At 39.6% G+C, this 27,291-nt stretch overlaps 1 protein-coding gene across 1 annotated transcript in view; it reads left to right on the plus strand.

Annotated features, from left to right (window-relative positions):
- The window catches only part of RGS20 (regulator of G protein signaling 20), a 119,712-nt gene that overhangs the window by 21,199 nt on the left and 71,222 nt on the right, over positions 1-27,291 (plus strand). Inside the window, 2 exon segments of the mRNA XM_045849521.1 lie at positions 13,747-13,914; positions 13,916-14,047. Coding sequence (XP_045705477.1) covers positions 13,747-13,914; positions 13,916-14,047 — 300 coding nt within the window.

Raw genomic sequence — 27,291 nt, forward strand, 5'->3', positions numbered from 1 at the left:
ATTAGATAGCAAATTTAGAGGTTCTGTGTGAACCATTCATTTCCATTCTTTGGGTAAAATCAATGCAGATTAGACTTGTGTCATTTGGAGCTTATTTTAGAAATTTCTGTAGGATGGCTTTATAGCTACTGCATTTTAAATGACTGAGGGGAAAAGGAATTTTAAAATGAGGAAAATATGTTGAAAGATAATAGTTTAAATGATGCAGAGACTATTGGATTGTATTTGAATATTCAAGAATTAGACCCAAACTGCAGGCTATATTATTAATTTAATTTAACATCAATAATGTAGTCAAGTATGTTTTTTCATAAGAATATATTTTGCTTATGCAATTTTGAATTCTCTACACTGAAAATTGTAAGGATTCATTTTCAAGTAATAGACCATCCAAGGACTTTTGTTCAAAGTAATACTGAAAATGAACAAAAATATCATAGTCTTTATACATCTTTCTAACTGCCTGTTCAAATTGCACATGACTAGAAGATTAAAGGAAAGAGCAGGAAGGCAAAAGCCTGGCAGCTCAGGAACCTAAACCCAAGAGTCATGAACGATACTGGAGAGACAGCTCAGCGCCAAGAGATGTTCATCATTGTGTCTCCATGTTCTCATTTCCAATTCCCAGAAGAGAAAACTAGCCCAGTATATGTCTGGTATCTACCCCTTGTTCAGTCAGTCCTGGCCATTCTGTAGGCTGTGAAAGAGTCTTTTTTTTAATTGGTTGATTTGAGAGAGCAAGAGAGTGAGAGAGAGAGAGATTTGTTCTACTTATTTATGTATTTATTGGTTGATTCTTGTATGTGTTCTGACTGGGAATCAACCCTCAAACTTGACATGTCGGGATGACACTCTAACCAACTGAGCTACCTGGACAGGGCTGTAAGACAGTGTTAAAGGAGTTGTCCAGAAATGTTTTGAGCAACTGCAGCTTTGAAGCAGCATATGGGCATTCCAAAGCAACCACAGTGCTCAAAGGAAGCAGCCCTGTTTTAGGTGTTTGAGTTCTGGCGTTTTCATATCTATCACAAGCTTTATACAGGCATTCTTCATTTTGTTGTGTTTTGCTTTATTGCACTTCACAGACAATGTGTTGTTTTTTTTTTGTTTGTTTTTTTTTTTTACAAACTGAAGGTTTGTGTCTACTCTGTGTCAGACAAGTTCATTGACACCATTTTTATAACAGGCTCACGTGATGGCTCTTTTAGCAATGAAGTATTTTTTAATTAAGATATGTACAATTTTTTAGACATAATACTATTGCACACTAAATAGACTCCAGTATAGTGTAAACTTAACTTTTATAGGCAGTAGGAATCCAAAAATTTCATGTGACTCACTTTATTGTTGTGGTCTAGAACTGAACCCACAATATCTCTGAGTTATGCCTGTAAATGCATCTCAGAGATAAATCCACACATACTCTCTTTTTATTCCCCATTTAGCAAAGCTCTGTGGATAGGCCTCACAACAACTAAAGTCTAGAGTCACCAGACATACCCACACTCCAGGGGACATGGGTGGACTGTGAAGTTTTTGTATGACTCTCTGATCTCTTGAGGCAGGCCAATGACCATCCAATAAGCCAGACACACTGGAACACGAATATTTTTATCTATAAGTCATCAGTAAAAGTTGCTCAAGGTTAGGCAAAAATAGCTGAGCAAAATAAGACCAAATGGAAAGAGTGAAACATTACTGGAAGGAAATTATCAAAGCATTTGGTATTACCAACTTCACACATCTCCCAGTTCTGGAGTAAGTCTGCTCTCTCCAAGTCTTCAAGTTGAATTTAGCCTCATTTATTTAAGACTTTCATCTGTGACCTTTTACCCAGAAGTCACATGTGCAGAAGGATATATTTTTTGAAGTTTTCAGTTGAGAGAGCTTTATTATCATCAGCACCTTCCAAAAAGGACATATACTTCATTATATAGACACTTTTGTTGCTGCCTTGAAAAATGAGAATATGATCAGCAAATAAAAGCCAGGTCCTATTGCTTCATTTTTTAATAGCTGCAAACTGACTATTTTTAACATCTTAATAGTGTCATTAAGGTCTGTATGCTTTCCCTTTCCTGGAGCTGCAATTTTAGTAAAGAAAGCCAGGGATCTCCCATCATTTGTTGGCTCCTGGAGAAGTCCAGGCTTTGGGGGCTATTCATTATCCCATGTGCATTCCTTTTTTTTTTAAGCATTTTTAAATTATTGTTCAAGTACAGTTCTCTGCCTTTCCCCCCACTACTCCCTACCACCCCAGCCTTCCCCAACTCCTTCCCGTTTTCACACTCCCTTGTTATTGTCCATATGTCCTTTATAATTGTTCCTGAAACCCTTCACCCTTTTCCCCCCAAATCCCCTCTCTTCTCCCCTCTGGTTACTGTCAGCCTGTTCTCAATTTCAATGTCTTTGGTTCTATTTTGCTTGCTTGTTCATTTTGTTGATTAGGTTCCAGTTAAAGGTGAGATCACATGGTATTTGTCTTTCACCACCTGGTTTATTTCACTTGGCATAATGCTCTCCAGTTCCATGTACATTCTTTACAACGTGAGATAGGCAAGGTGAAGAAGATGTGCAGAGTGTGAGGGATAAGAAGCAAAGGAAGGTCTCCTGGGCACCATGCTCATTAGCATGGGCCAAACTGGGAAATAACAGAAGTCTTCCTTTCTCTCTCTCTCTCTCTCTCTCTCTCTCTCTCTCTCTCTCTCTCTCTCTCTCTCTCCCACCCCCCATCCCTCACCTTACCCCCTTCTCCAACATCTCCATGCATGAGGTGCCTCTAGACACCTCATCCTGTCATTCTGGCCTGGTTTCTTCCATCAGAAAAAAATTAAGTTCAAATTTATTTGCACTTAGATATCAAATAATTAATATATTGCTCCTCACAAAATTTACTGGGAATGCTAACATTATATCTGAATGAATGAACTCTAAGTAGTGTAATTTGAGACACATAAAATTTAAGTATGTAAGTGGCCTGTTGTTTGGGCCTGTTTCTGGCCCCTTCTCAGAAGTTGCACTCAAGCCTTGTCCAAATCCCAGCCCCACCTATCACGGGTGTTTTTTGTTGATCACTAAGAAGCTGCAGCATTTCTGGTGTCCTCCATTCACTTCAAAGCCTCCCCTTTTTACTATGCAGTCTTGGCCAAAGGCCAGGTTTAATTCTACCTGACTCACCCATCAGAAATTGGCTGGTTATTAGATACAGGAAATCACAAAAGTTGGAAGATAATCAGGGCAGCAGAGGGCTCATCACATTTTCAAATTCTATCTCACTGAGTCAAGTTTCAGAGTTCACAGTCCTTCAGCTCATGCCCAGATGCAATAACCATTCTGAGGAGCCCAAAAGCCAGATGGGCTCTTCCTTCCTAATACATTTTAGAAGCAAGACTGGAGAGAGTAAAAGAGTGGCAAATGGTGACATCTGGCGGAAATTTAACCACTACAGGCTTTCAAACTGGTAAAAACCAAGGCTCAGTTGTAACTGAAATCTGATTACTTGAAATCATCCTTTTTTCTAACAGAAAGAGTTCAGTAATGTGCATCCTTTTGGTGTACCCAGATACAGACTGTGTCCAGGCTGTATGAAGACATAAAAAGCAATGTCTTTGGAATGGCAAGTACTGCTTTTATGATTCAGGTTCAAATTAGGTTTAATTCTCTGAGTTTTGTTCTATCATCTATAAAATTAATATAATAATGCCTGCCATATAATTGTATTAGTATTTTTTAAAATCGGATACTTTGAGTTAAAAAAAAAAGCCAATCTGCATGCATAGATCCAGGCTTCCTATTCATCCTGTACTGCTGTCCTGGGGATCCCCTAGAACCCAAGTGCTTGGTTTGTAGCCAGTTTATCCCACAGCAGTTTTAACCTACTTATTTTTATCTAGAAGTGGGGCTTCACACCTGTTGGGCACATGGTAAAAGCCCAAACAACATTGATTGGCCAGTTGATTATAGATAGAAATGCATTATTTCCCTGCTTTATTCCCATCGTGTGGGTAAAACCTTAAAGATACTAAGTTTTCTCTTGACCTCTTTAAGCTAAAGTCATTGTTAAAGTCTTTCTTTAGCCAAATGTCTCATGTGCCTTAAAGATAATTAATGATAGTTATGAATCCTGAAAGGCTCCAAAATGTGTAATTTCAAAGCAGTATCAAACCCCAGTCACCTCAAGAAAAACACCCCTTTTAAAATGCCAAGCAAAGCAATTTAATTCAGTCAACTCCAACTCAAAGAAATCAGTAACTGCTCACAAATTCTCCTGGCAGCCAGGCCAGAGAGGGAAAAAGCTTTAGAATAATAAAGCCCCTCACAGCCTAAGTAAGGCTCACACAAAGCTGGGTTTATTAGAAACCACTGGAAAAGCTACAAAGCCCATGCAGCCTTCCTGAGAGCCCTGTGACAAGCTGTCCACTTGGGATGGAACAATGTCTTCCCTTGTTTTTGCCACCTTGTGTGTTTATTTTTGTGCTCCAGCAGTGTGAAATGGGAGGATCCGGCCTGGCTAGTGGAAATAAATGGAGTGAAGGCTCTTCAATAAAGATCTCCCTATGTTCCTTTTTGCATCAGGCCTTCTCTCAACACCCATTTCATCAAATCCCGTGACCATGAGGCTCACACATGGAATTGTAGTAGCTTCTATCCCACAGTTTCTTGTCTATTGGAATTTAAGAAGAGATGAGATACAATTATTAAAATCATGTATTTTTATACTTTTTATTATGGAAAATGTCAAACATACATAAAAGTACAGAAAAATAGCATAATAAAACCCTAGGTTCCTATTACCCAGGTTTAATAATTATCAGCTCTAAATCATGTCTTTTTTAAGTTCATTGATATAACAAATATTGAGCATATGTTGTGTCCCAGTACTGCTTCAGGTTTTTGATACACAAGTCTGAATAAGGCAAAGTCCTGATACAGGACTTAGATTCTAATGGGAAATCAAACACCACAACAGAGTACAGGAAGTGCTATGAATGTTATTATGATAAGAGAAAGCAGACAGGCAGCTAACCCAATTTGGGAAAGCCTTGCAAAGGAAATGGCCTCTAAGCTGAGACTTGAGGGCTCTGTAGGAGATTGTCCTGGAAAAGAAGAAGAGCCAACTGGGGAAAGGGTATGATTTGGGCAGAGGGTATAAGGGGATATGGCTGGACCTTTGAGTATAAAGGAATAGTGAGAAATGTAAGTAAGCAAACAGAGTACAGATCAACAAATGGGGGAAAAACGGTCTTTATGCCATACTAAGTCCTGTAAAAAAATAAAGAGTCAATTCACGTTAGAGGGAGAAAAGTAACATGCTCACATTTGCCTTCTAGAAAGATCACTCTATCTGCGGGGTGGGGAACAAGTTAGAGTGGACATAGGTGCTGTGTAGGCTCAAGGCAGGGACTGTTTAAGGAGGCTGCTGTAATTTAATTAAGAGAACTGAAGAAGTCGCCATGGGGATGTTGATAAGTGCATGCTTGGGGAGGCAGGCTGGCTCTAGAGCTCTCCCTGGGGGGTTCTGCTCTGCTTCTCTGCTTTAAATCAGGGCTGAGGATTGGTGTATATAGGTGTGTATGTCCCAAAAGAAGGCAATGGAGAGTGATTGTGTCAGAGAATGGGCAGCATACTGAATCCAGAAGTCAGCTCTGTTAGAAACCCTGGAGATCATCTTCACTACATTCATTTGTACAGGAAAAACAAAACAAAACAAACAAACAAACAAAAAAAAACCCCAACTGCAGCTCAGAAGAGCCCAGACTTATCCAGAATCACAAGGGAAACTGGCAGGGTCTCTGTCTCCTGACTCTGCCTCCCCCTTTTCCATCTATGGCTTTTCTACTGCTTTATTCTTCTGCCAACCTCTTCCTTCACTTTACTAAGCACCTTCAGAGAGCAGCAGAGCCCAGAGAAACTGTTAGGATTCAAATAACATCTGTGTTGGAAACTTACACATGGATACAGTTTAAGAAAAAGAAGACTTGATTATTCCAAATAGTTCCATCCCCTGCATATCTCACACTTGCAGTTTTCATGCTTGCATTTGCTTCCACCAGCTCTTAGAATTATGACGAAAGAGTTTTTCATTTCTCATAGTTACTGAAATTAATCTTTGAAGATCCTTAGGATGAAATATTATAATATGAACCCTTATTGACCTATTTATATATATATAAATATATATATAGGTATATATCCTTATATATATATAAGGTGTATATATATATATATCCTTAAGAGACTATATATAAGGTATATATAGATATTCCTAAGAGAAATTGTATATAAAGTGAAAAATAGGTGTACGATTTACAATTACATTAGACCATGACTGTCAATTATTTTGGAAAACTTTGCTGCCCTAAGGTTACAAGATTTCTTGAAAAAACAATTAAATAGAAATTTGGCAATTATAGAGTTTCAATTACATTGCATTTCATTTCAGAATACAGTAGCAATATTCTGGAACTCATGGATTTAATTCACAAAAGGTGTCTGACATTATGGAGCATATTCTCTGAAAGCCTTCACTTTGGTGTGTGTTCTTTACTATCTAAAAAGTCAAGGACTTTTACAGTCAATAATGCTCTGGTGGTGCCTAAAATACTATTCCTTTGTTTTAGGTAAATCAGGCTATTACAGAAGCTATAGTATCCTTTTAAGACCTCAGAGCACTAACCCATTTACTAAGGAAAGCAGGGAATTCACAGCCATGCAATTACCTGACCTAGTTAGTACCTATAGGGTTGAAGTCAGTAATTCAATCTTCAGTGGAGGTTTGGCAGCATAACTAGTTGTGGAATTCTTATTACTTTCTGAGTATGAGAAGAATGAGAAATTAGAATTTTGGTATAAAAGAATTAATGTGGTTAAAGGACAGCTAAATGTGGTACCTAATAACAACTAGAAACTAGTGTAGACATTAGAGAAATAAGTCAACAGAATTACTGTCGATGGTTATCACATTTCTGCACCAGTAAATAATGGCCGTGTCTCCTAGATGTGAGGTGACAAAGCATCACAGTCAGGAGTCCTAGTTTGGGAGTCATTTTCTAACAGAAATCATCTAACTTCACTCATCTGCAATTTCCTTATTAAAAGCTGGGGAGAGGCAGGGAGTAATGATTAGTGAAATAACATATGTGAGAATATTTTGTCAATGTTTGTACATGGGAGTAAAAAAAGTAAATTGTTTTTATGATAAAGATAAACATGTAAAGTGTAGTAGGGATTTTGTAAGGATACTACATGCTATTTCTAGGAATGACTTGTTTGATAAGTATATATGAACTCTTTTAATTGAAAGACTCCATGATAAAAAGTATATATAGTAGTTTGGACACATACAATTTTTATGAAACTGTAGGTACCAGAAAAATGTCACTGAAGCTTCAAAAATAAGTTTGGAATTTTTTTAATTTTCTGATATTTTATGCAGTAACAATCCCCTTCATGATCTCTAGAGATATAGAATATTACAGAAAACAAACAGATTTGAAGTTTCCTCAAAAAAAAAAAAACAGAACTAAGCATATGACCCAGCAATTCTCTTCTGGGTATTTATCCAAAGAAAAAAAACACTAATTCAAAAAGATATATGCACCACTATATGTATTGCAGCATTATTGCAATAGCCTAGGTGTCCACTGATAGATGAATGGATAAAGAAGATGTGATATATATAAATCCCATGGAATATTACTATGGGATAAATCCCATAGAATGGAATATTAATCAGCAATAAAAAATATGAAATCTTGCCATGGATGCTTTCACCACTCTTATTCAACATAATACTGGAAGTCCTAGTGACAGCAAGCGGACAAGAAAAAGAAATAAAAGGCATCCATATATTAAAGGAGAAAGTAAAACTGTCATTATTCACAGATTACATAATATGGTACATACAAAACCCTAAAGCCTCCACCAAAAAGCTACTACAGCTAATAAATAAATTTGGCAAAGTAGTAGAATACAAAATTAATGTTCAGGAATTGGTAGCATTTCTATACACCAACAATGAACTATCAGAAAGAGAAACTAAGAAACTAATCCCATTTACTATTGTAACAAAAAAAATAAGGTACCTAAGAATATATTTAACCAAGGAGGTAAAAAAACAAACAAACTTGTATTTAGAAAACTGTAGGACATTGAAGAAAAAAACTGAGTAAGATTTCTCAGTTTCTATTAAATTGAGAAATTCAATTTCTATTAAAATATGAATGGCATATTTATAGATCTAGAAAAAATATTCAAAAAATATATGAAACCATAAAAGACTCTGAATAGCATCAGCAATCTTGAGAAAGAAGAAAAAGTTGGAGGGATCATAATACCTGATAACAAACTATACTACAAAGCCATTGTAAGCAAAGCAGTCTGGCACTAGCACAAGAACAGGCATATAGATCAATGGAACAGAATAGAGAGCCAACAGATATATGAAAACATGCTCAAGTCACTAGCTATCAGAGAGATGCAAATTAAAGCCACAATGAGATATCACCTCACACCTGCCATAATGGCTGCCATCAACAAATCAACAAACAAGTGCTAGTAAGGATGTGGAGAAAAGGGAACCCGAGTGCACTGTTGGTGGGAATGCATACTGGTGCAGCCACTGTGGAAAACAATATGAAGTTATCCCCAAAATTAGAAATGAAATTGCCTTTTGATCTAGCTATCCCATTTTTGGGAATATATCCTAAAAAGTCCAAAACACCAATTCAAAAGAATATATGCACCCCTATGTTCATAGCAGCATTATTTACAATAGCAAAGATCTGGAAAGAACCCAAATGCTCATCAGTAGATGAGTGGATAAAAATAAATAAATAAACTGTGGTACATTTACACAATGGAATACTAGTGGCTGTAAACAAGACAAACAAACAAAAAAAAGGAAATCTTACCTTTTGTGACAGCGTCATGGACCTGGAGACTATTATGCTAAGTAAAATCAGCCATTCAGAGAAAGACAAATACCATATGATCTCACTCATACGTGGAATTTAGTGAACAAAATAAACAGAGAAGCAAAATAGAAACAGAGGCACTGATACATGGAATAGACAGCTGTCAGAAGGGAAGAGGGGTACAGGATAAAAAAAGGTGAGGGGATGTGCCAAAGAACATAACATACATGCATAACTCATAGATACAGATAACAGTGTGGTGATGCCAGAGGGGAGGGGGGGACTGGTTGATGGGTGGAGGCAGGCAAAGTTGGGGGTAGGGCATGGGGACATCTGTATTAGTGTCAAAAATAAAAAATAAAAAGGAAAAATAATAAAATTTTGCTATTTGCAACAACATGGATGGACTTAGAGATCCATATGATTTCATTTATATATGTGCTCTAAAAAAATACAAATGAACAAACAAAACAAAACACAAAGAGACTTAAATATGGAGAACAAATTCATGGTTGCCAGAGGGGAATGGATGGAGAAATGAGTGGAAAAGTGAAAGAGAATAAAAGCTACAAACTTTCAGTTATAAAACAAATAAGTTATGGGGGTGTATAAGGAATGTAGTCACTAACATTGTAACAAGTTTGCACAGGTCACACTTAGAAAGGTTTTAGTGTCATATTAAATAATATAAAATTTACCATTTTAACCATCTTTAAGTGTATAATTCAGTGCTATTAAATAATTCACAAGGTTATGTAAGTATCAATCTATTTCCAGAGCTTTTTCATCAATCCAAGCATTCTATGTGCATTAAACAATAACTCCCCATTATCCTCTCCCCCAGACCTTGGTAATAACTTTCTACCTGTATGACTTTGCCTAATTTTGGTGCCACATATAAATAAAATCATACAAAATTTGTCCTTTTGTGTCTGGCCTTTTTCACTTAGTATAATGTTTTCAAGATCCATTCATGTTGTAGCATGTATCAGAATTCCATTCCTTTTCATGGCTGAATAATAGTTTGTTTGTTAATTGATCTGTCCAACAAATATTTATTAAGAACTTTTTAAGGGCTAAGCACTCTTCTAGTCATTACTGATATAGCAATGAACAAAAAGCATACAAATAAACAAATGAATATATATCATATGTCAGATGACAACAAATGCTGTGGAAAACCAATGTTGTGGAGATAGTTATAGAGTAAAAGGAAATCTTAGAGGTAGTGTGGAACCATTCACACAGTGCAAAGGCTAGTGTAAAGACTTTGGATTTTATTCTGAAATAAGAAACCAATAGAAAGTTTGAAGTTGCAGAGTAACAACATCCAGCCTACATTTTGAGGGATAACTCTGGCTTCAGTATTTAGACTATGCTAGAAGAGAGAATGAGGCAAAGAAGAATAAATACCAGTCATGGGGCTATTCCAATAGACCAGATAAAAGATAATAAAACCTATATTAGGGTATATTGGTTGAGGTACTCTAGAAGACCAGAATAAATAGCATACAGATATAGGCTGGCAAGTCTAAAGTCTGTAGAGCAAGACAGCATGTTGAAAACTCATTTGGGGTTTCCACTTTTCAGTCTTGTGACCAAATACTTTCTGAGGGAGAATCTGTTCCATGCCTCTTCCTACCTGTGGTGTTGCTGGCAACCTTTGGCAACCCTTAGCCTATAGATGCATCACTTTGATTTCTGCCTTCATCTTCACATGGCATTCTTCCTGTGTACATGTCTGTGTTTAAACTTCCTCTTTTTATAAGAACGCCAGTCATACTAGATTAGGGGCCCACCCTACCCCACAAAAGATGTTTCCTTTATGAAATGGTACTATTTAGAGGTAAATACAATTTTTCAATTTGCATTTTAAGGGGTGAGATTTCATTTATATTGACTTAAGGTATTGTGATTTTCCTCTTCTGCATAATTCAGTTGCTAATGTGATTGATAATGAGAAGTGGATATTCCATCAGAATAAAGTACTCCCTAAGTCATATAATTTCTAAGCAGCAGTGCTTTCAGAAATACAGATTCCAAGATGATTCCATCTTTTGGCTAATATCCTTGAAACCCTCAGACTGTCATCTAGAATCTAAAGGCCTAAAAGAAAGGACTTTCTGGAGTGATCAGCACAGCCAGCAGCTGAAGGTCTTTTCTCAGATAAGTTTGCTCAGATCGAATTTTGTGGCTACATTGATACTGCATAGTTCTACCCTTGCCAGAATGGCCAAAGGAAGTAAATGGATTCTAGCACTCTCCATATATCATGCTTCACACTCTCACTAATTACAGCCAGAGTTGAGGAGAGACTACTGATCTGGAGGGAAACCACAGATCTAGGGAAGGGTAAAAGGAGAATGCCTCCAGAAGATCAAAGGAGCTCAGGCTTTGTGTTTCTGGGAGTGAGTCTGGGACTTTAATTCTGCCTGACCATTTCCTCTATTTCCCTCAGAAGTGTCTCTGTCTTGAAGCATAGGACCAAAGCAAAATACCTAATGAAGCATGCCCCAGGAAGGGGAGTGCAAGTATCTTGGAAAGGACTGGGGTGAGAGGAGAAAAGAGAAGAGTCCGATTATAGGTTCACACACTCTCACAAAACCATTTTGAAACAGCTGGAGATGAAAATTCTGGGACCCACGAAAGGCCCATGAAGGTTTCAGAGTGTGCCTGCTTTTCAGCCTTTTTCACTTCGTTCAAGCCCTTTCCTGAGGCTGGTCTGGGTGGGCTTAGTCTAGCTCTGAGTTGCGGGGCACTGTGTCAGTTCTCTCTTAACCTTCGTAGCATAGAGTTGGGGGCACCAGTGCCCACATGGCTGGGGTTCCTGAGGCCGCATGGCACCGTGCTCGAGGCACACACGACCACCGCCTCTGGCCCGCCCCGCAGGTGTGCACCAGGTTAGCCTTGACCCACACAGGTCCAGCACCTCCCAGGGCGGCCAAGTTCGCTTGGCGTCGGCAGTCCTCGCCCCAAACCCCAGTCAAGGGGCACATCCTGGGCACTAAGGCTTGCTCTGAGCATTTTCCAAATCGCTCACGTTCCCACCCCCCTCGAGTGAGCTACTGGCGCTTCTCCAGAAGCCTCCTGAGCTCCCAGCGCTAAAATAAAAGGTCCAGTTCCAGAAAGTGGGAGAGGGGGCGAAAATAATAAAAATACTAGGAAAACGACCTTATTCTCCAGGAAGAAGTGATGAAGAGAAATGAAAGTGTGAACTTACTCGGAAGTACAAATCAAGCTCTACTCTCTCCCCAGGCTCATACAAAGGAAAGAAACACAAGTTAGCCAACGGGCTCAGCAGCTTCCCAGAAAGACCCTCATGAATGAGAATGGGTTGCTAGGTTTCCTCCCTCTCTCTTGACAATCGCTTCCCACAGACTTTCACCACGGACAGAAAACACCAGGGACCTGGCGACTGCAGAGTGATGGAACCACGCCAAGCCCACCAGGCCTCCCGCGGCCTGTCCATCTTCAGGACCCTGGAGAGAGGTCGCTGTGTCCCGCAGACCCGCGCCACGCCACGCCTCACCCCCTCGCACACACCTCTATTCTGTCACTTTTTTTCACTCCTTCCCACCTCCACCTTCATTTTTCTTGGCAACGGCTACTCTTGCTTTTCACAGTCAGATGAAAATGTCTTTTTTGTTTTGCTTTGAGGGGGCTGTTTGTATTGGCTGAGTTAGATTCCGGTTTAAAACTTCATTAAATGTTAGTGGACCAAGAAACTCTGCGAGCTTCCCAAGAAGGAGAGCCTGAAGAAGGTAGGCGACTTTAAAAGGCCTTTAGGTTTAATGTTTTACTTTATAAACGAACCACATAATCTCAAAGAGTAAAGTGATTTTTCCAAGGTTAGCTGTCAAATCAGTTGCAAGTCTGAATTTAGTACCCTAGACTTCTAACATCTAAATTAATGCTTTCCTCTACTTTCCAAGAAAAAAAAAAAGAAAGGATTTTACCTTCACCCTGGATGCTTAGGTTTCCTAAGCAACAAGTGGAAGGTGGAACGGCTTATTATCCTGAGAATAAGATGGACACAGAGAGTGTGAGGAAAGGGGCCTGCAGAGTGTGAACTTCAGAGTCCCAACACAGGTCTGTTCTTCCATCTCACCCACCCCATCCAGCACAACTAAAGTCAGTTCAGCCAGATCCTTCCTCCCCCCAGTATGAGGTGGGTCTGGGATACTTCAGTCGTCTCCCACCATCTAAGTCTCCCAGATATCTATCCCAATGGAAACTGGTAACCAAATCCACCTTCTATGCCTCGGGCAGGCAGAGCTCTAGGCACTTTGGAGGGTGGTAAAAGAGATGATGAGAGATAAGAGAGAAAGAACATGAGTTGCAAAAGTATACCAGGAGATTTTCATTCAAATTCTAAAGAATCAAGAGATGTGCACACAGGTCCTTCTATACACTGCACTTCACATTTTTACCGTGCAAAGGAATCCCCTGAGAACATTAACATTCAGATTCTGATGCAGTAGGTCTGGCAGGGCCCACAGTTCTGCATTTCTAGCAACTTCCAGTCAGCAAAGCTGGTGCTCCAAGGACTGCACTTGGAATAGCAGGGATTTTAGAAAGAGGGGAAGAGGGAGAAAGAAAAGTGGAGGAAGAGGGAAGAAAGGGAAGGAAAGAGGGAAAGTTAGGGGGAGAAAATCTAACCAAAGGCCTTTCCTTTTCCTCTCACCGACCTCTTACATCACCACAGTAATGCTGTAATAAATGGCACTAAGTGCACATTTTCTTCAGTTTGTGGCTGGGCTCATCAGTAACGGTATGCTGGTTTTATTTCTCTCCTCCCACTCTCACCCTGCCCTTTGCTTGCTCTGCACAGATCCCAGATTTGACTTTTGCCCAGAAGCTTGTCACCCTCCTTTCTAGCACCCTCTACAGCCTCATGCAGTTCTTCTCTCACCTTCTCCCGAGACCCCCTCCTGAGACTCCCCAGCAGCGCTTGGACTTCTCCCGCCCGCTTCCTGCCAGGCCAGGAACTGGGCTATTGGGGGGGAAACAAGGAGTGGCCAGGCCGCCTCTTGCTCCTGCTCCAGGCAGCTCTGACATTTCCTGGCCGAAGCCCAGGGGAACGCCTGCCCCAGGAAGAGGACGCCAGCGCCGGTCAGCGCTCGTTCACACCCGTGAGTACCGTTGTCTCCACCGTGCCCAACTCTGGCCACACCAGGACGCCTGCATCCCCAACTCCTTCCTAACCTGGACTGAGCCACTCCACGCGGGGCCAACAGGGTCTCCGGCCAGCTAGGAGAGGTGGGAAAGTAGAGACAGGGTTGAGCAAGTTCAAGGAAAAGGTGCGGGCGACTCTCCTGATACTTCCCCCTCAGGAAACCCTCCAAGCCACTTTTTTCGTGGGCTGTTTTCTTCTAGGGTTCAAGGAATAGAGAGGAAGCCCTTGTCCATCTTGAGACTCCTCTCAGACACAGGATCTTAACGCATTGCTCTCCTCCCACTCCTTCCAACCTTCCTCAGCTGCTCCTCCGATCCCTCCTCCCGCGCCCACTCCTCTGCCCCCTAATCTCCGTGACTGCCGGCTGGAGAGGCCGGGGAGGAAATGACGTGATATTATTTCTGTGTCGGACCTGCTTCCAACTTCAGTTTAGCCCTCTGAGCTCAGACGCACAGCCCGGCAGTGCAACCGTGCCTGAAGGCACCCTGAGGACTATGGGGAGACTCCGCAATTCGGCAATTCGATCCTTGTGCACAGGCCTAGCGACAAAGTTCTTCCTCCACTCTCCAGGCCTTCCTCCTTATCCCGATACATCCAGAAGCCCTGACAGAGGGAGGGCCGCTGCCAAGGGTCTCAGAAGGATCCAGAGTTTGGAGTTAGACTTTGCCACCCAACCCAACCCAACCCTACTCCCCAAACCAGGTGAAGCCTTTGGCTCCAGCAGGTCAGAGTGCGGAAGGATCCCCCTTCCCAGTGCAGGTGGGACAACCGGAGATGGAGGCGGAACCGGTGTTGGATAGGGGCAGAGGTTCAAGAAACACCCTCGGGAAAGGAAGAAGGTGACGGGGCTGCCCTGCAAAGGCAGGGCAGTCCGCGGCAAGAATCTCCAGGGACTGAGCAACCCCTCCATGCACCGTGTACCCCCAACACGCGCACCTCCCTCTGCCCCCTTCATTCACAGGGTTTGAGCACGCATTCCCACAGTTGAGTCTGGCTGCGGCCCGAGCGCGGAAGCGTGGATACAGCAGAGGAGGATCCTGCAAACACCCTCAGCTCTTGCCTTGCTTTGCATCCACAGTCTCGGCACTTTCCAGGCTAAAGGAAGGAGGCTAAGGTCCGGGTTCAGGTTGGTGCCCGCGTGGGGCCTCTGGTGACCCACCTCAGGGAAGCCCGCGGCTGCCAGAGCCAGGTGGGACTTGGGATTGCTCGTCTGGGGAAGGACTAGAGGGTGGAGGCACAGCACAGGAAGTGAGAGAAAAGGAGAGGAGGGTGAGAGGAAAGACCCAGAGCCAGAGGAAAAAGAAAGTTGGAGAGAGCAATCACGAACGTGAAAGTACATCACTTGGTATTAAAATTTAAAATAAAATAAAAATAAAGTACACAAGGGACGCATGCGCACAGCGTACCACAGCGACACGGGAGGAGCTTCCCCTCCGGCTCTCCAGGCTAACAGTGGAATCGTGAGTACCTTGCTTCCTAAACCTCTCTTCTTCCTCTCGCACTCTCCTAAGACCTTGGGCTGGGAAGTGGCTCTGGCTAAGCCAGGAGCGCACGCTGGGCAAAAGCTGGCCTGCTCTTTCTCACCGTAGTGGCGGGAGTAGTGGTGGGAGCGTGTGCGGGTGGGTCGCCTATTCCACGGGTCCAACCTGGTGTAATGGTCAGTGCGTATTTTGGAGGTGTGACCGTGTCTCAAGGGGCGGGGGGCAGGGGGGCGCATTTAGCCACCAGAATCGTTTTCTATCCTGCTCACCAGGGCGTCAGCTTCTATAGCCTGGTGTCAGTGAGTGGGTGGGGGACGCAGGAGCCTAGCGCTTAAAAGCTTAAAATGCATATTGACACCCGTAGTATATCTGGGAAATCAGGCGGGTGGAAACGTGGGCATTCCCACTGGATATTGAGAAGGACCAGGAAGGAGCTGGTCGCCGAGGCAGGCAGGTGGAAAGGAAGAGGAGACATTCCCTGAATCGCAGAACCTCCCTTCAGGGGAAGCACAACTCGGGACAAGAACCCGGACAGCAGGGCCAGGAAAGGACTCCTGCACACGGACCCAGGTGTTTCAGCATTTACTCTTTTGAATCCGCGCTAGGCTTTTTAGGAGCGGACGTCGCAGATATTTTTCTTGAACAAAGCTGGATAATTGACTCTTCCTCACTGTCCAAGTTGCTCTCAGGAACTTGGGAGAAGTCTGGGAGAGCAGGCTGTGGAAAATTGAAGGAGAAAGTGGGTAGGTGAGGGAGAGGGGCGCTCAGAGAGGGAAGTGGGCTCTTGGGGTGGGTATGGGGGGCGGAGGGTGGGGGACTTCCCCTGCCCTTATTGCTGGGGAATGGGCCTGGAGTGAGGCTCGGGAAGAGGCAGTGCTAGGGGAGGGGTGGGCGTTTGCAGTGGAACTTCTGTGTGCCAGCTGCCCTTGCACACTCGGGGGAGTGGGCGGGAAGGAGTGGGAATTGGGGAATCTATGTGCTCTGCTACCTGCCCATCCTGCCTCTGGAGGGAGACAGGCAGCGCCCAGGGACTGGCTTACCAGGTGGCGAGCCTCCCGGACTTGCCAGGGTCCAAGGAAAACCCAGGCCAGTAGCCAGGGCCCTCAAGCAACCCTAGCAGCGGGCAGGATATGGCCCAAAAAGTGCTGGCAGCTAAGAGAGTGGGCGCTGACTGGGATCACAGGGTGCTGCTGCCGCATCCTCGCCACCTGTGGCAAATAGGGTGGAAAATGGACTGCGAATATAGTTTCTATCAGGGAGGAGAGTGCTAGAGGGAAAATGTCTCCCATACCCCTTGCTTCTCAGAATCCGGCAGAGGCCATTCGCTCTCCGTCCACCCCACTGTAGCCGGTACTTTGGGTGCAGGTGGAACTCTTCTTACCCACTGGCTAGCAGAAACAGCCTCTTGCCCATGGGGTTTTCTCATTGCCCTGGGAGCATGGGGAGCAGGGAGCTCCTGCACTATTCTTCAGCCATCCTTGTTGGGTCAACACTCCCCTGGAGCACAGATCCTATGGTCTTCATTTCACTTCTAGTGGTTCCAGATTGTGGAATCCATTAACTATGTAAGGGTCCAAGTTCACAAAATGGTCTGACTTCTTCCCCAGACTTGGCAAGGAAATTTGTAATAAAATGGCTCTGTCTGTAAATTCTTTTTTTTTCTTTTGCTCATAACCTAATTTTCTACTAGGCACCATCCTGTTTATCTTCTGTTCATCAAGTGGCATCTTTTGTATCAGAAATCAGGAACTCATATGAGAGGCAATATTGCCTAGTGGGTAGGAATCCTGGGCTTTGTAATTGTCTGGTTTCAAATCCCAGCCTAGCTGTGTGACCTTAGGCAAGTTACTTAACTTCTTGGTGCCATAGTTCTATCATCCACATAGTGGGGATAATAGAAGTACCTACCTCATAGGGTAGTCGCCAGCATTCAGTAAATTAATATAGTATAGCTCTGGTATATAACAAACAAAAGCTATCAATACTATTGATTTTATGTTAATCTAAATTAGCATAGTAAACTTCAAAATATAAAAAGATAAGGAAAAGTACACATTTTGTATACTGTAAAGAGTATACATAATGAAATAGAATACAAGAATGTATTCTGTAAATCATGAATACTAGGAAAACAGTAAATGTCTTCTATGTCAATATGTAAATTTAAATATAATACTTATGGACATGGGCAACAGTGTGGTGATTGCGGAGGGGAGCGGGTGGGCATGGGGTAAGGGTGTAAGGGGACTAAATGGTAATGAAAAAAATACAATAAAACTATTAAATAAAAATAAATTTAAATACAATGCATTTCTACATCTCCTGGACCCTTTTATTTCAAATAATTATGAAATATTTACATACAAGTTTTAAACATCATTTTAAGACAATTAGCTGTAACTTTTAACATATTTCACTTTGAAAAACAGATATGCATGAAAAATATACATTAGGTCATGGTATATAAAAAACAATGTCTGCATTAAATAGTGTACTGAGTCAATCTTATTGTGGAAACAGCTTTGAAGCTAGAGATGCTAACATCTCTAAGATCATTTCAAACATTTTAGCCAAGATATTCTTTTTTTATTTTATTTTAATCATTGTTCAAGTACAGTTTTCTCCCTTTTACTCCCAATCCAGCCCACCCTCCCAACCCTCCACACTTCCCTCCCATTACCACCCCCCCCCAGTTTTTGTCCATGTGTCCTTTAAATTTGTTCCTGTAAACCCTTCCCATTGTCCCCTGAAATTCCCTCTTCTCTCCCCTGTGGTCACTGTCAGCCTGTCCTCTATTTCAACGTCTTTGGTTATATTTTGCTTGTTTGTTTTGTTGTTTAGGCTCCTGTTAAAAGTGAGATCATATGGTATTTGTCTTTCACTGCCTGGCTTATTTTGCTTAGCATAATGCTTTCCAGCTCCATCCAAGCTGTTGCAAAGGGTAGGAGCTCCTTCTTTCTTTCTGCTGCATAGAATTCCATTGTGTAAATGTACCAAGGTAAATGTAAGATTACTTTTTCCACCTCTGTCACTTTACACATGAGGAAACATTCAGAGAGGTTAAGGGCCCAGGCCAGAGATCTCCAGATAAATAGGGGCCAAAATAACATTAGAATTAGGTCTTCTGAGTCACTTCCCAGGGCTTTTCAACACCACACTGAAGATTTCCTACAGATTTATGAACCTTTAACAAATAGGAAACTAGAGTTATTATATAGAGAAAAATAAACAAGCATGTGTTATCTCCAACACAAGAAAGACCAGGCAGTGATGTGGCTTGCTAGTCTTGTCCCACAGCTTCATCATAGTCCCTCACTGTAGAAGATATGACCATGTAACTTGCCTAAGGTGAGGTAAGGTCACAGATCAAGCTAGAGGCAGAGCCAGGATTAGAATATAAGGTCCCATTAGGCTGCATGTTCTATTAATCCTTTGTAGCAGTTTTACATTAGAAATCATTTTTGAGCTGTTTTTAAATTTTAACAATCTCCTTCCTGCTGGTTTTGAAGGTCTTTCCTGTGTAAAAGCTATTTAGGAAAGTCCTTCAAAATTACACAGAGATTTTATTATTTCAGATTTTGTGAACTAGCAGGAATGAAAGAGAAAAAAACTTTCTTATTTTAGAGCAATAACCTGGCTATTGGCTTCATTTCAGGTGCTCAAATGGTGGTTTCTATCATCCTAGTGTTCTTTCACTTCTACACCTAGCAGTGACATTCACCTAACACAGACAGATGCAGCAGGTAGATCAAAGGTCCAGCCCTCACATGAGCAGTTTAGGAATTCAAGTGAGCATTTGTCCTTGCTAAGTTATTTATAAGAATAGTGTCTTCCAGGGAAGGCATTTCTAAAAACTGTGCCTGCATCCTTGAAGAAGGGAGCCTTGGTTCTCTCCAGTGCATGAACTCGATATCTTATTCTTGACTTTGCATCTCTGTATACATACCAAATGTTCTTAGACAGAAATATAGGGCATTAAGCAGGGAGTGGCTTTTTAGCATGCTCCTAATCCTGATCAGCAGACTTGAGTTTTGAAGCCACATGTGTTAAATTAGGCACGAAAATAATTATAATGTGAATCCAATTGGGAATATTGTGGATTGGTTTTCAGTGCACTACCAGGTGACTCACAATGTGAGCTTCTATTCAACTACATATAGTGTCAGTCAGCAACTAACAGGGTTCAGTCTGAGTCAGAGCTTAGCATTTAGTACAATAAGTGTGAGTCACTGATTACCCACCACTATCTGCGCTGGTTCCTGAATGTTACCTTGATCAGCTCAAGAATTTAGACAACACTATATGGGATGAGTCAGTTTATAGTATGACTGAGTGGGTTTTGCAGTGTCCATTCACAATGAAGTTGTAAGCGCTCAAGATTATGCATGCATAGAATATATTACCTTGATTCTAATCCAGTTGATTAGATTCTAGCTATTTCTGTGAGAAATCATTTGCAAAATGTGAGTAATATGCTCTATTGACCAACTGTGATATTTACTTGAGTTATTTCAATGATTATTAAAGCTAGGTAACATATTTGGTTTTGGAGTGCTCAATTTCTCCTTATTATTTAATTTTATTGTGAATTGTAAAGTTGTTTTTAAGTGCTTTAGTATTTTAATGTTGGACAGTGGAATTTCACGCAAAGCTGCCCAGCAGTTTAGTTTGACTCTCTCAGGTCCTTGTTGGACAGCATACATGTAGCACAACAGCGAAGTAGAGAATACCTTGTTCTCTGGTACGTCCTCATTTGTCACCTCTGACACCAACTGAACAGTATTTGCTCAAGTACTAGAACACAAGTTTGTGATGCTGTTCTACAGTTCCTTATAACCCAGCACCTAAAACCCTTCTGGAGCCATATGGCTAAATCAGGACAGGCTCTTATGGCTGTTCCTTCTGTGAAAGACATGGAAAGAATGATGCAACCTATGCCTCCCCTCACCTTGTAAAACTTTTATGTCAGGGTGAGATGATAAAGAGATTTCAGGGACTAGATTTCTTAATACTTGTTGATAATTAATGGTAAGAAGCTGTTATCCTTGGAACCAAAATTAGACGATTGTTTAAAAGCACATGTATATTTTTCTCTGTCTTTTGATGGCCCCAAGAGAATCCCAGATGTGTGGACTTTACCATATACCTTTATTCTGTTTCTACAAATATCCATTTCTAGTGATAACTGAATACTAATTTATACATTGTCTGCTGTGTAGAAAAGTATAGATTCTGCTTTGCATTTAATGGGGGCTGTACATAGAGAGTTCTGTTCTTCTTCGCTTAATGTAATTTCAGATCATTGGGACTATTTAATAAGTTAGACTATCCATAAAATTGAAATGAAGTTTCTACATAAGTTTGCTGAATTTCCGTGAGGAGCTATAGTTGTTTCTTTGTGACATCCTGGATTGCTTTTAACTTTTTTAAATTTGAGTTTTAACTTATAGTAAATTGTACATATATTAAGTGTACAGATTAATGAACTTTACATAAGTACACCCTTATGTAACCATCATCTAGGTCAGGATTTCTCAGCCTCAGCACTATTGAAATTTTGGATTGAATATCTCTTTGTTGTAGGACATTTAGCAGCATCCCTGTCCTCTACCCACTAGATGCCAGTAGCACCTCTCCCTAGAGGTGACAATCAAAAATATCTCTAAATATTGCCATATGTTTTCTAGGAGTAGGGTGGAGGATCACTCACCACTGCTCCAGAACAAGGTATAGCATATTTTCACCCCATATCCATAAGAACCCCCGTCTTGTTTCCTCCCACAGGTAACTACTTTTATAAGTTCTCAAATCATATTTTAGTTGGGCCTGTTTTTGAACTTCATATGGACATGAACATATATTCTTTTCATCTAGTTTTTTAGCTCAGCATTATGTTTTTGAGATTATTCATTGTTGTTGTGTGTATTATGATTTCTTTCAGTTGTCCAGTGTTTCTGTGTGAATACACCACAGTTCATTTATCCCTTCCACTACTGAAGGACATTTGAGTTGTTTCCAGTGTGGGCTATTATGAATAATGCTAACATAAACATTCTTATTCATGTCTTTTGATAAATATACGCTGTTATTTCCATTGGATTCCAAAGAGTGAAATTGCTGAGTAACAGATTCAGTATATGTTTAGCTTTATTAGATAATAGTCAGTTTTTCAAACTGCTTTTACTTTCCAAACCAGAAATAAATAAGTAAGTAAGTAAGTAAATAAATAAATAAATAAATACACACACAGACACATATACACACACATTCATACATACGGGATCTGGCACAAATAACACCCCTTTTTTATTACAAAACCTTAAGCATGTAATTCTGTGACATAACAGTATCATACTCAAGCACACCACATGACATTTTAGGTGAAATGTTCAAATTAAAACTATAAATTATTATTACCCTATCAATAACACTCAGGCAAAGAGTAATTACTTCTGCCAGAACATATATATATATTCCTCATCAACATTTAGAATTGTCAATCCATTTAATTTTAGTCTTTCCCTTGTGTGTGTAGAGAAGTACATCATTGTGGTTTTAATTTGTATTTCTAATGCTTACTAACAATGTTGGGTACCTTTTGTGGGGGACCATTTGTATATCTCCTATTGTAAACTGCCTCCACATCTCTTTGGCCCATTTTCCCATTGTATTCTCTGTCTTATTATTGATTCATAAGAGTTCCTTATACATTCTGGATATAAGTTATTGTCAAAAATGTGTGTGTACTGCAAATCCCTAACTGTGCTTTGCCTGTACACTCATTTCATTATCTTTTGACTTCTATAGTTTCTGTGAAAATGCATGCTTCTCTGAAGGTAACACGTCTTTTACTTCTTGCTGATTTAATTTTTTTTCTCTTGTTTTTGGCTTGCCCCAATTTGAATATAATGTGGCTAACTATGGTTTTATATTTGTCTTGCTTTCTATTCACTGAGTTTCTTACATCTGTGGATTGATATCTTTCATCAGCTATGGAAAATTTTTACTCAATATCTCTTCAGATATTGCTCCTGACCTGTTTTGTCTCTCCTGCTTCTCTTATATATATTATTTGAGCATATAAATAAATATAAATATATATTTGAGTATATATGCTCAAACTATTATTTGAGTATTATATAAAAGGAGTATTTTGAGTATTGTATATGTAATGTATACATATATATTAGACTTTTTTCTTTTCTCCCTTGTGTCTCTTATTTTATGCTTTTTGTCCATTTTTTGTGTCTCTTCTTCAATTTGAATACTCTCTTTTGACTTGTATTTAATTTAATTAACTTGTTTCCTCCTGTGCTCAGCCTTCTGTCAAACTAGTGAGTTTATAATTTCAGAAATTATTTTGTTATAAATGTAGTATATCCATTTGATTCTTTTTAATACATTTAAATTCTAGGATGAAATTTTCTATTTTTCATCAATTTTGTCCATCTAACTCTTGTCTACTAAATCCAATATTGAGATGGTTTGTGAACCCATATCTATCATTTGTTTTCTCTATCACATTTTTCCATCTCTTCATGTATCTAGTAATTTTTATTATTGATATATGCAGACATTGTATATACAGAGATTGTGTAGGTTCAGATAATATCTTCTACCAACAAGGGATCTCCTTTGGAGGGATTTCCTCTGTGAGAACGAGGGGCTGATCACTTCGCTGTTAACAGGAATTAAAGTGGGTTGGAGCTGTTTACAATTTTAGTAAGACTTAAGTCATCTCTGGTTATATTCCATTTTTCATGTATTTTCTCCTGGCCTTTGTATTTAGAGCCTCATGGGTTTCTATGGGTTTCTATCTTTTCACTCTTGAAAGAATGAGAGACTTAGTCCCACCTTCAGAAGTTTTGAGCTTTCCTTTGTGCCCCACCTTCCCCAGGTGGTTTCCACACCTGGTGAACATCTTGAGGAGGCCAGCCATGCCTTGGAGGAAGACCTGTTACTGGAGGAAGACTTGTTCTTCTGCATGAGGCTGTGGAGACCCTTTATATGCTGTCCATGCCCAGAGTTACCAAATGTCCTCAGGGATGTAAATAGCTAGTGACAGACTGCTCACTTTTGAAGAGATCTCCCTCTCAAAACTTTTAGTAAATTTAATCATTCTGTTTCCATAGCTTTCTGGTGTCTTTAGAAATGTGATTTTAATTATTTATCTGAATTTAGTTATTGTATGGTAACAAGGGTGTGCCCTGACCTATCACCATTTTTCTTGAAGATATTTTTCTTGATTTGTTTCTTTTTCTTCTATGTTTGGGTCACATTTTTAACCTATTAGATAATTTGTTTCCAATGCAATTTAGAAAATGAAGATTAATTTTTTTGTCATTTACAATTATAAAATGTAATACATGTTTTTATGAGTCTCAAAATGTTGGAAGGAAAAGAAGTATGTTATAATCCTTGCAACTATATGTTTCAAATTGCAGCTGTGTCATGTAAAAAGCATAGGCATTGGGATGAAAAAACTGGATTTAAATTTTGACTTACTGGTTTGTGAGCCTCTAATTCTTAATATGTATAATAGGGATAATTACTCTTACTTTAAAGTAAGAAATATTTAGCAGAGAGTTCAAGGGAGTATTCAGTAAGTGGTACCTATTACTGTTATTCTTCTAATATTGACCCATCATTATTTTAGGCCCCTGATCATGAATAACTTTATTTTAAGCACTTATATTTTGATATATTCATATCAGGTACAGATTCTAATTTTTTTTTATTCCAACAAGTCCTGAGAAAAGTTTTATAATATAAAAGCTTATACCTAAGACTTAATATCCATTATGAATCCATACTTTGCCAAAATCTTTGTCTTTTCTAGACCAAAAATAAATATATAAACTTTAGTGGCAGAAAAAAATTACTTTTATAGTAAGTAATCTGCTCTCAGTAAAATCCATATCTAACTACTTGGTGTTACATCTAGTAGGGTTTATTATAGATGTTGACAAGAAAACAATATTAAGAAATGTTAAGAAAAGGCTAACAATATTTCTGGAAAGAACAGCTGGTTCACCTTTGCAGAAGAGAATGTGTATGGGGCTGTGAGTAATTTTAACATTATCTCCTTGAATGATTTAAATATAATTAATTTTCATATTAAATTTCTTGTTACTAAGCTGGTCTTTTTATTTTGATGTCTGCATTTGTTTCTTTTTAAAAAGACCACACTAATATATTGAACTCTAAATATAAGATGAAAATAGTCTTGGAGTCAGTTTTGTGCTTCTGGAGTACACGGGCCTCTCCAGATCTGGGCAAGGAGGACACTGCTTCAGGTCTGTGTCCCTGAGTCTGCTCCCATACCTCTGTCTTGTCTTGATCTTCAGTGGGATGAGAGTCAGCTTCATTGGTCTGACCTCCACATTCTGAGAAAACTACATACACTCTTTACAGTTTGTGGGCAGGTTTAAGTCAAAGCATAAAAGTTATGCAACAACTTGCAATTTATCAAACTTTCACAAGAGCTAAATTTTTGCTAAAGATATTTAGTCACTTTTGGCCTTTTAAGTGACTTGTTAGACTGTGCTACTCTGCTGGTAAAATAGAATACTTATTAACAAAACATCTGAACCTTGAACCAGACTATGTCAAATAAATTTGTGTAAAGTGGGGGGGGGGGGCAAATAAAAGGGTACAAAGAGGTAGGAAACAGGTAAAATTATGCAAAATTTAAAATAGAAAACTCACCTTGGGCATATAAAACAACTGTCATAAACTAAACAAAAAGATTTATTTCTTTTCCTTATCTCTAGTGGTATGTTCATAATCATGAAGGTGTTGAAATTATAAATATTAATTTAGATAGAGCATATATTTGTTAAAATACAGGGTCTGGCACAAATAACACTCCTTTTTATTGCAAAATATTTTATTACAAAATTATAAGCATGTAATTCTGTAGCATAACAATATCACACCTGAGCACACCACATAACATTTTAGGTAAAATGTTCAAATTAAAACTATAAATTATTACAACCATATTATTACCCTACCAACCACACTCAAGCAGGACTTAGTTCTACCAGACCTTGTATGTCATTTATTCTGATAATCAGGAGATGACATATAGATTGTAATTTGATTAAAACTGGTCCTCTATGAGTCTTTTTATGTATCGCTTAGGATGGAAGTTTTATTCCCAGATCTATTTATCTAACTGCCTTACGTTGTCTCACAAAAAGAAAAATTAGTAAATAGCTACAGTTCTCTATAGATAGTCCAAAATGTAAAACCATTAAACATTTCGATTCTTTGAAATTTTTTCAATTTTAAATCTGTTTGTTCATCATACCTAGCTATTTAATACTTCATGCCAAGGGGAGATGAGGACCTAAAATTTAGTAAATATTTTGTTGCAATTTGTAGAAAACCAAAACCTTGAAGAACAGAGATTCTCTCACACATCCTAGGATAAGCAGACAAAAACATTGTACCAGCTCAGCCCCCAGAAGACTGTCTTGAGAACATGAAGGCAGCATGGAACCAAGGTGATGCACTGGAGTTTTTATTAGTCCATTCTAATTAGCAGCAGCCCTGCTAGAGAAAGGACTCCAGAGGCATTCCCTTGATGGGCAGCCAAAAATAACCCAAAGCTGCCTAATTGTGCTCTGCGCACAGCTGTGGTCAGAGCAAGACATTGTGGGTGATAGATGGATCTGAGACTGGAGCCAGTGGTGGCAAACACAAGGTCCAGGAGCCAAATCCAGCCTTCTACCTTGTTTCTACCCAGTAGCAGCACTGAGCTCCTTGCCCTAGTTAAGGGGTAGTTACATTCATACAGTCCTAAAATTACATTTGGCTCTTTGAAGGCAACTGTGAGGCTGATGTGCGGCCCCACCCCCCTGCTGTGAAAATGAGTTTAACAACCCTGATAGATCCAAGTCTGTTTCAGGGATAGACTTTGAGACCTTTAGCACATCACACACAATCTCTGAGTCTGAGTTTCCCTGTAGATAAAATGGGATGTTCAAATCTGTTCCACAGAATACTTTCACAAATTAAATGTGAGTCAGGTGTGATTACTATTGAATACTACATTTGCTCATGTAGACAAAGGAGAAACTGTGCATTAGCTGAAAACTGTCAGTGGAGAAAGCAGGCTCTGATAAAGAGTACATTTTGATGTCACAGATTACCATCGAAAGCACAGCAGACTAACAGAATCTGGGTTCTATTTTAAATCAGTGAATATTTTAGCTTTGTCCATGGGTCCTTTATAAATGTTGCTTGATGGCCTTTCCCCTATTTTCCCCCATTATCCCTCTCCCCACTACCCTCTGGTTACCATCACCTTGTTCTTTATTTCAATGTTCCTGGTTATATTTTGCTTGCTTTTTTGTTTTGTTCATTAGGTTCCACTTATAGGTGAGATCATTGAACAACAATAAAACGTGAAAAAGCTAAAAAATAAAAAAGATTAAAAAAGAAATCATATAGAAATTCAATTCTAATATAAAGTATATAAAATATAAAGCAAACTTCTAATTTATATAGAATATAAAATATATCTGCACTTGTATAAGCATATATTCAAATATGTATATACATAATTATAGCTTTGCCATTCTATAAATAAATATGTACTATAACATTGGATATAAAAATTACTTAAACCACTTTTTCTTTGTTCTTATCTAACAAATAAATACACTTTAGTAGGTTTCAGGTTTTCATCATGAAATTAAAAGAGAAAGAA

The sequence above is a fragment of the Phyllostomus hastatus genome, unplaced genomic scaffold (genome assembly GCF_019186645.2).
Source record: "Phyllostomus hastatus isolate PE091 unplaced genomic scaffold, TTU_PhHast_1.1 phas_contig_65, whole genome shotgun sequence".
Lineage (NCBI taxonomy): Eukaryota > Metazoa > Chordata > Mammalia > Chiroptera > Phyllostomidae > Phyllostomus > Phyllostomus hastatus.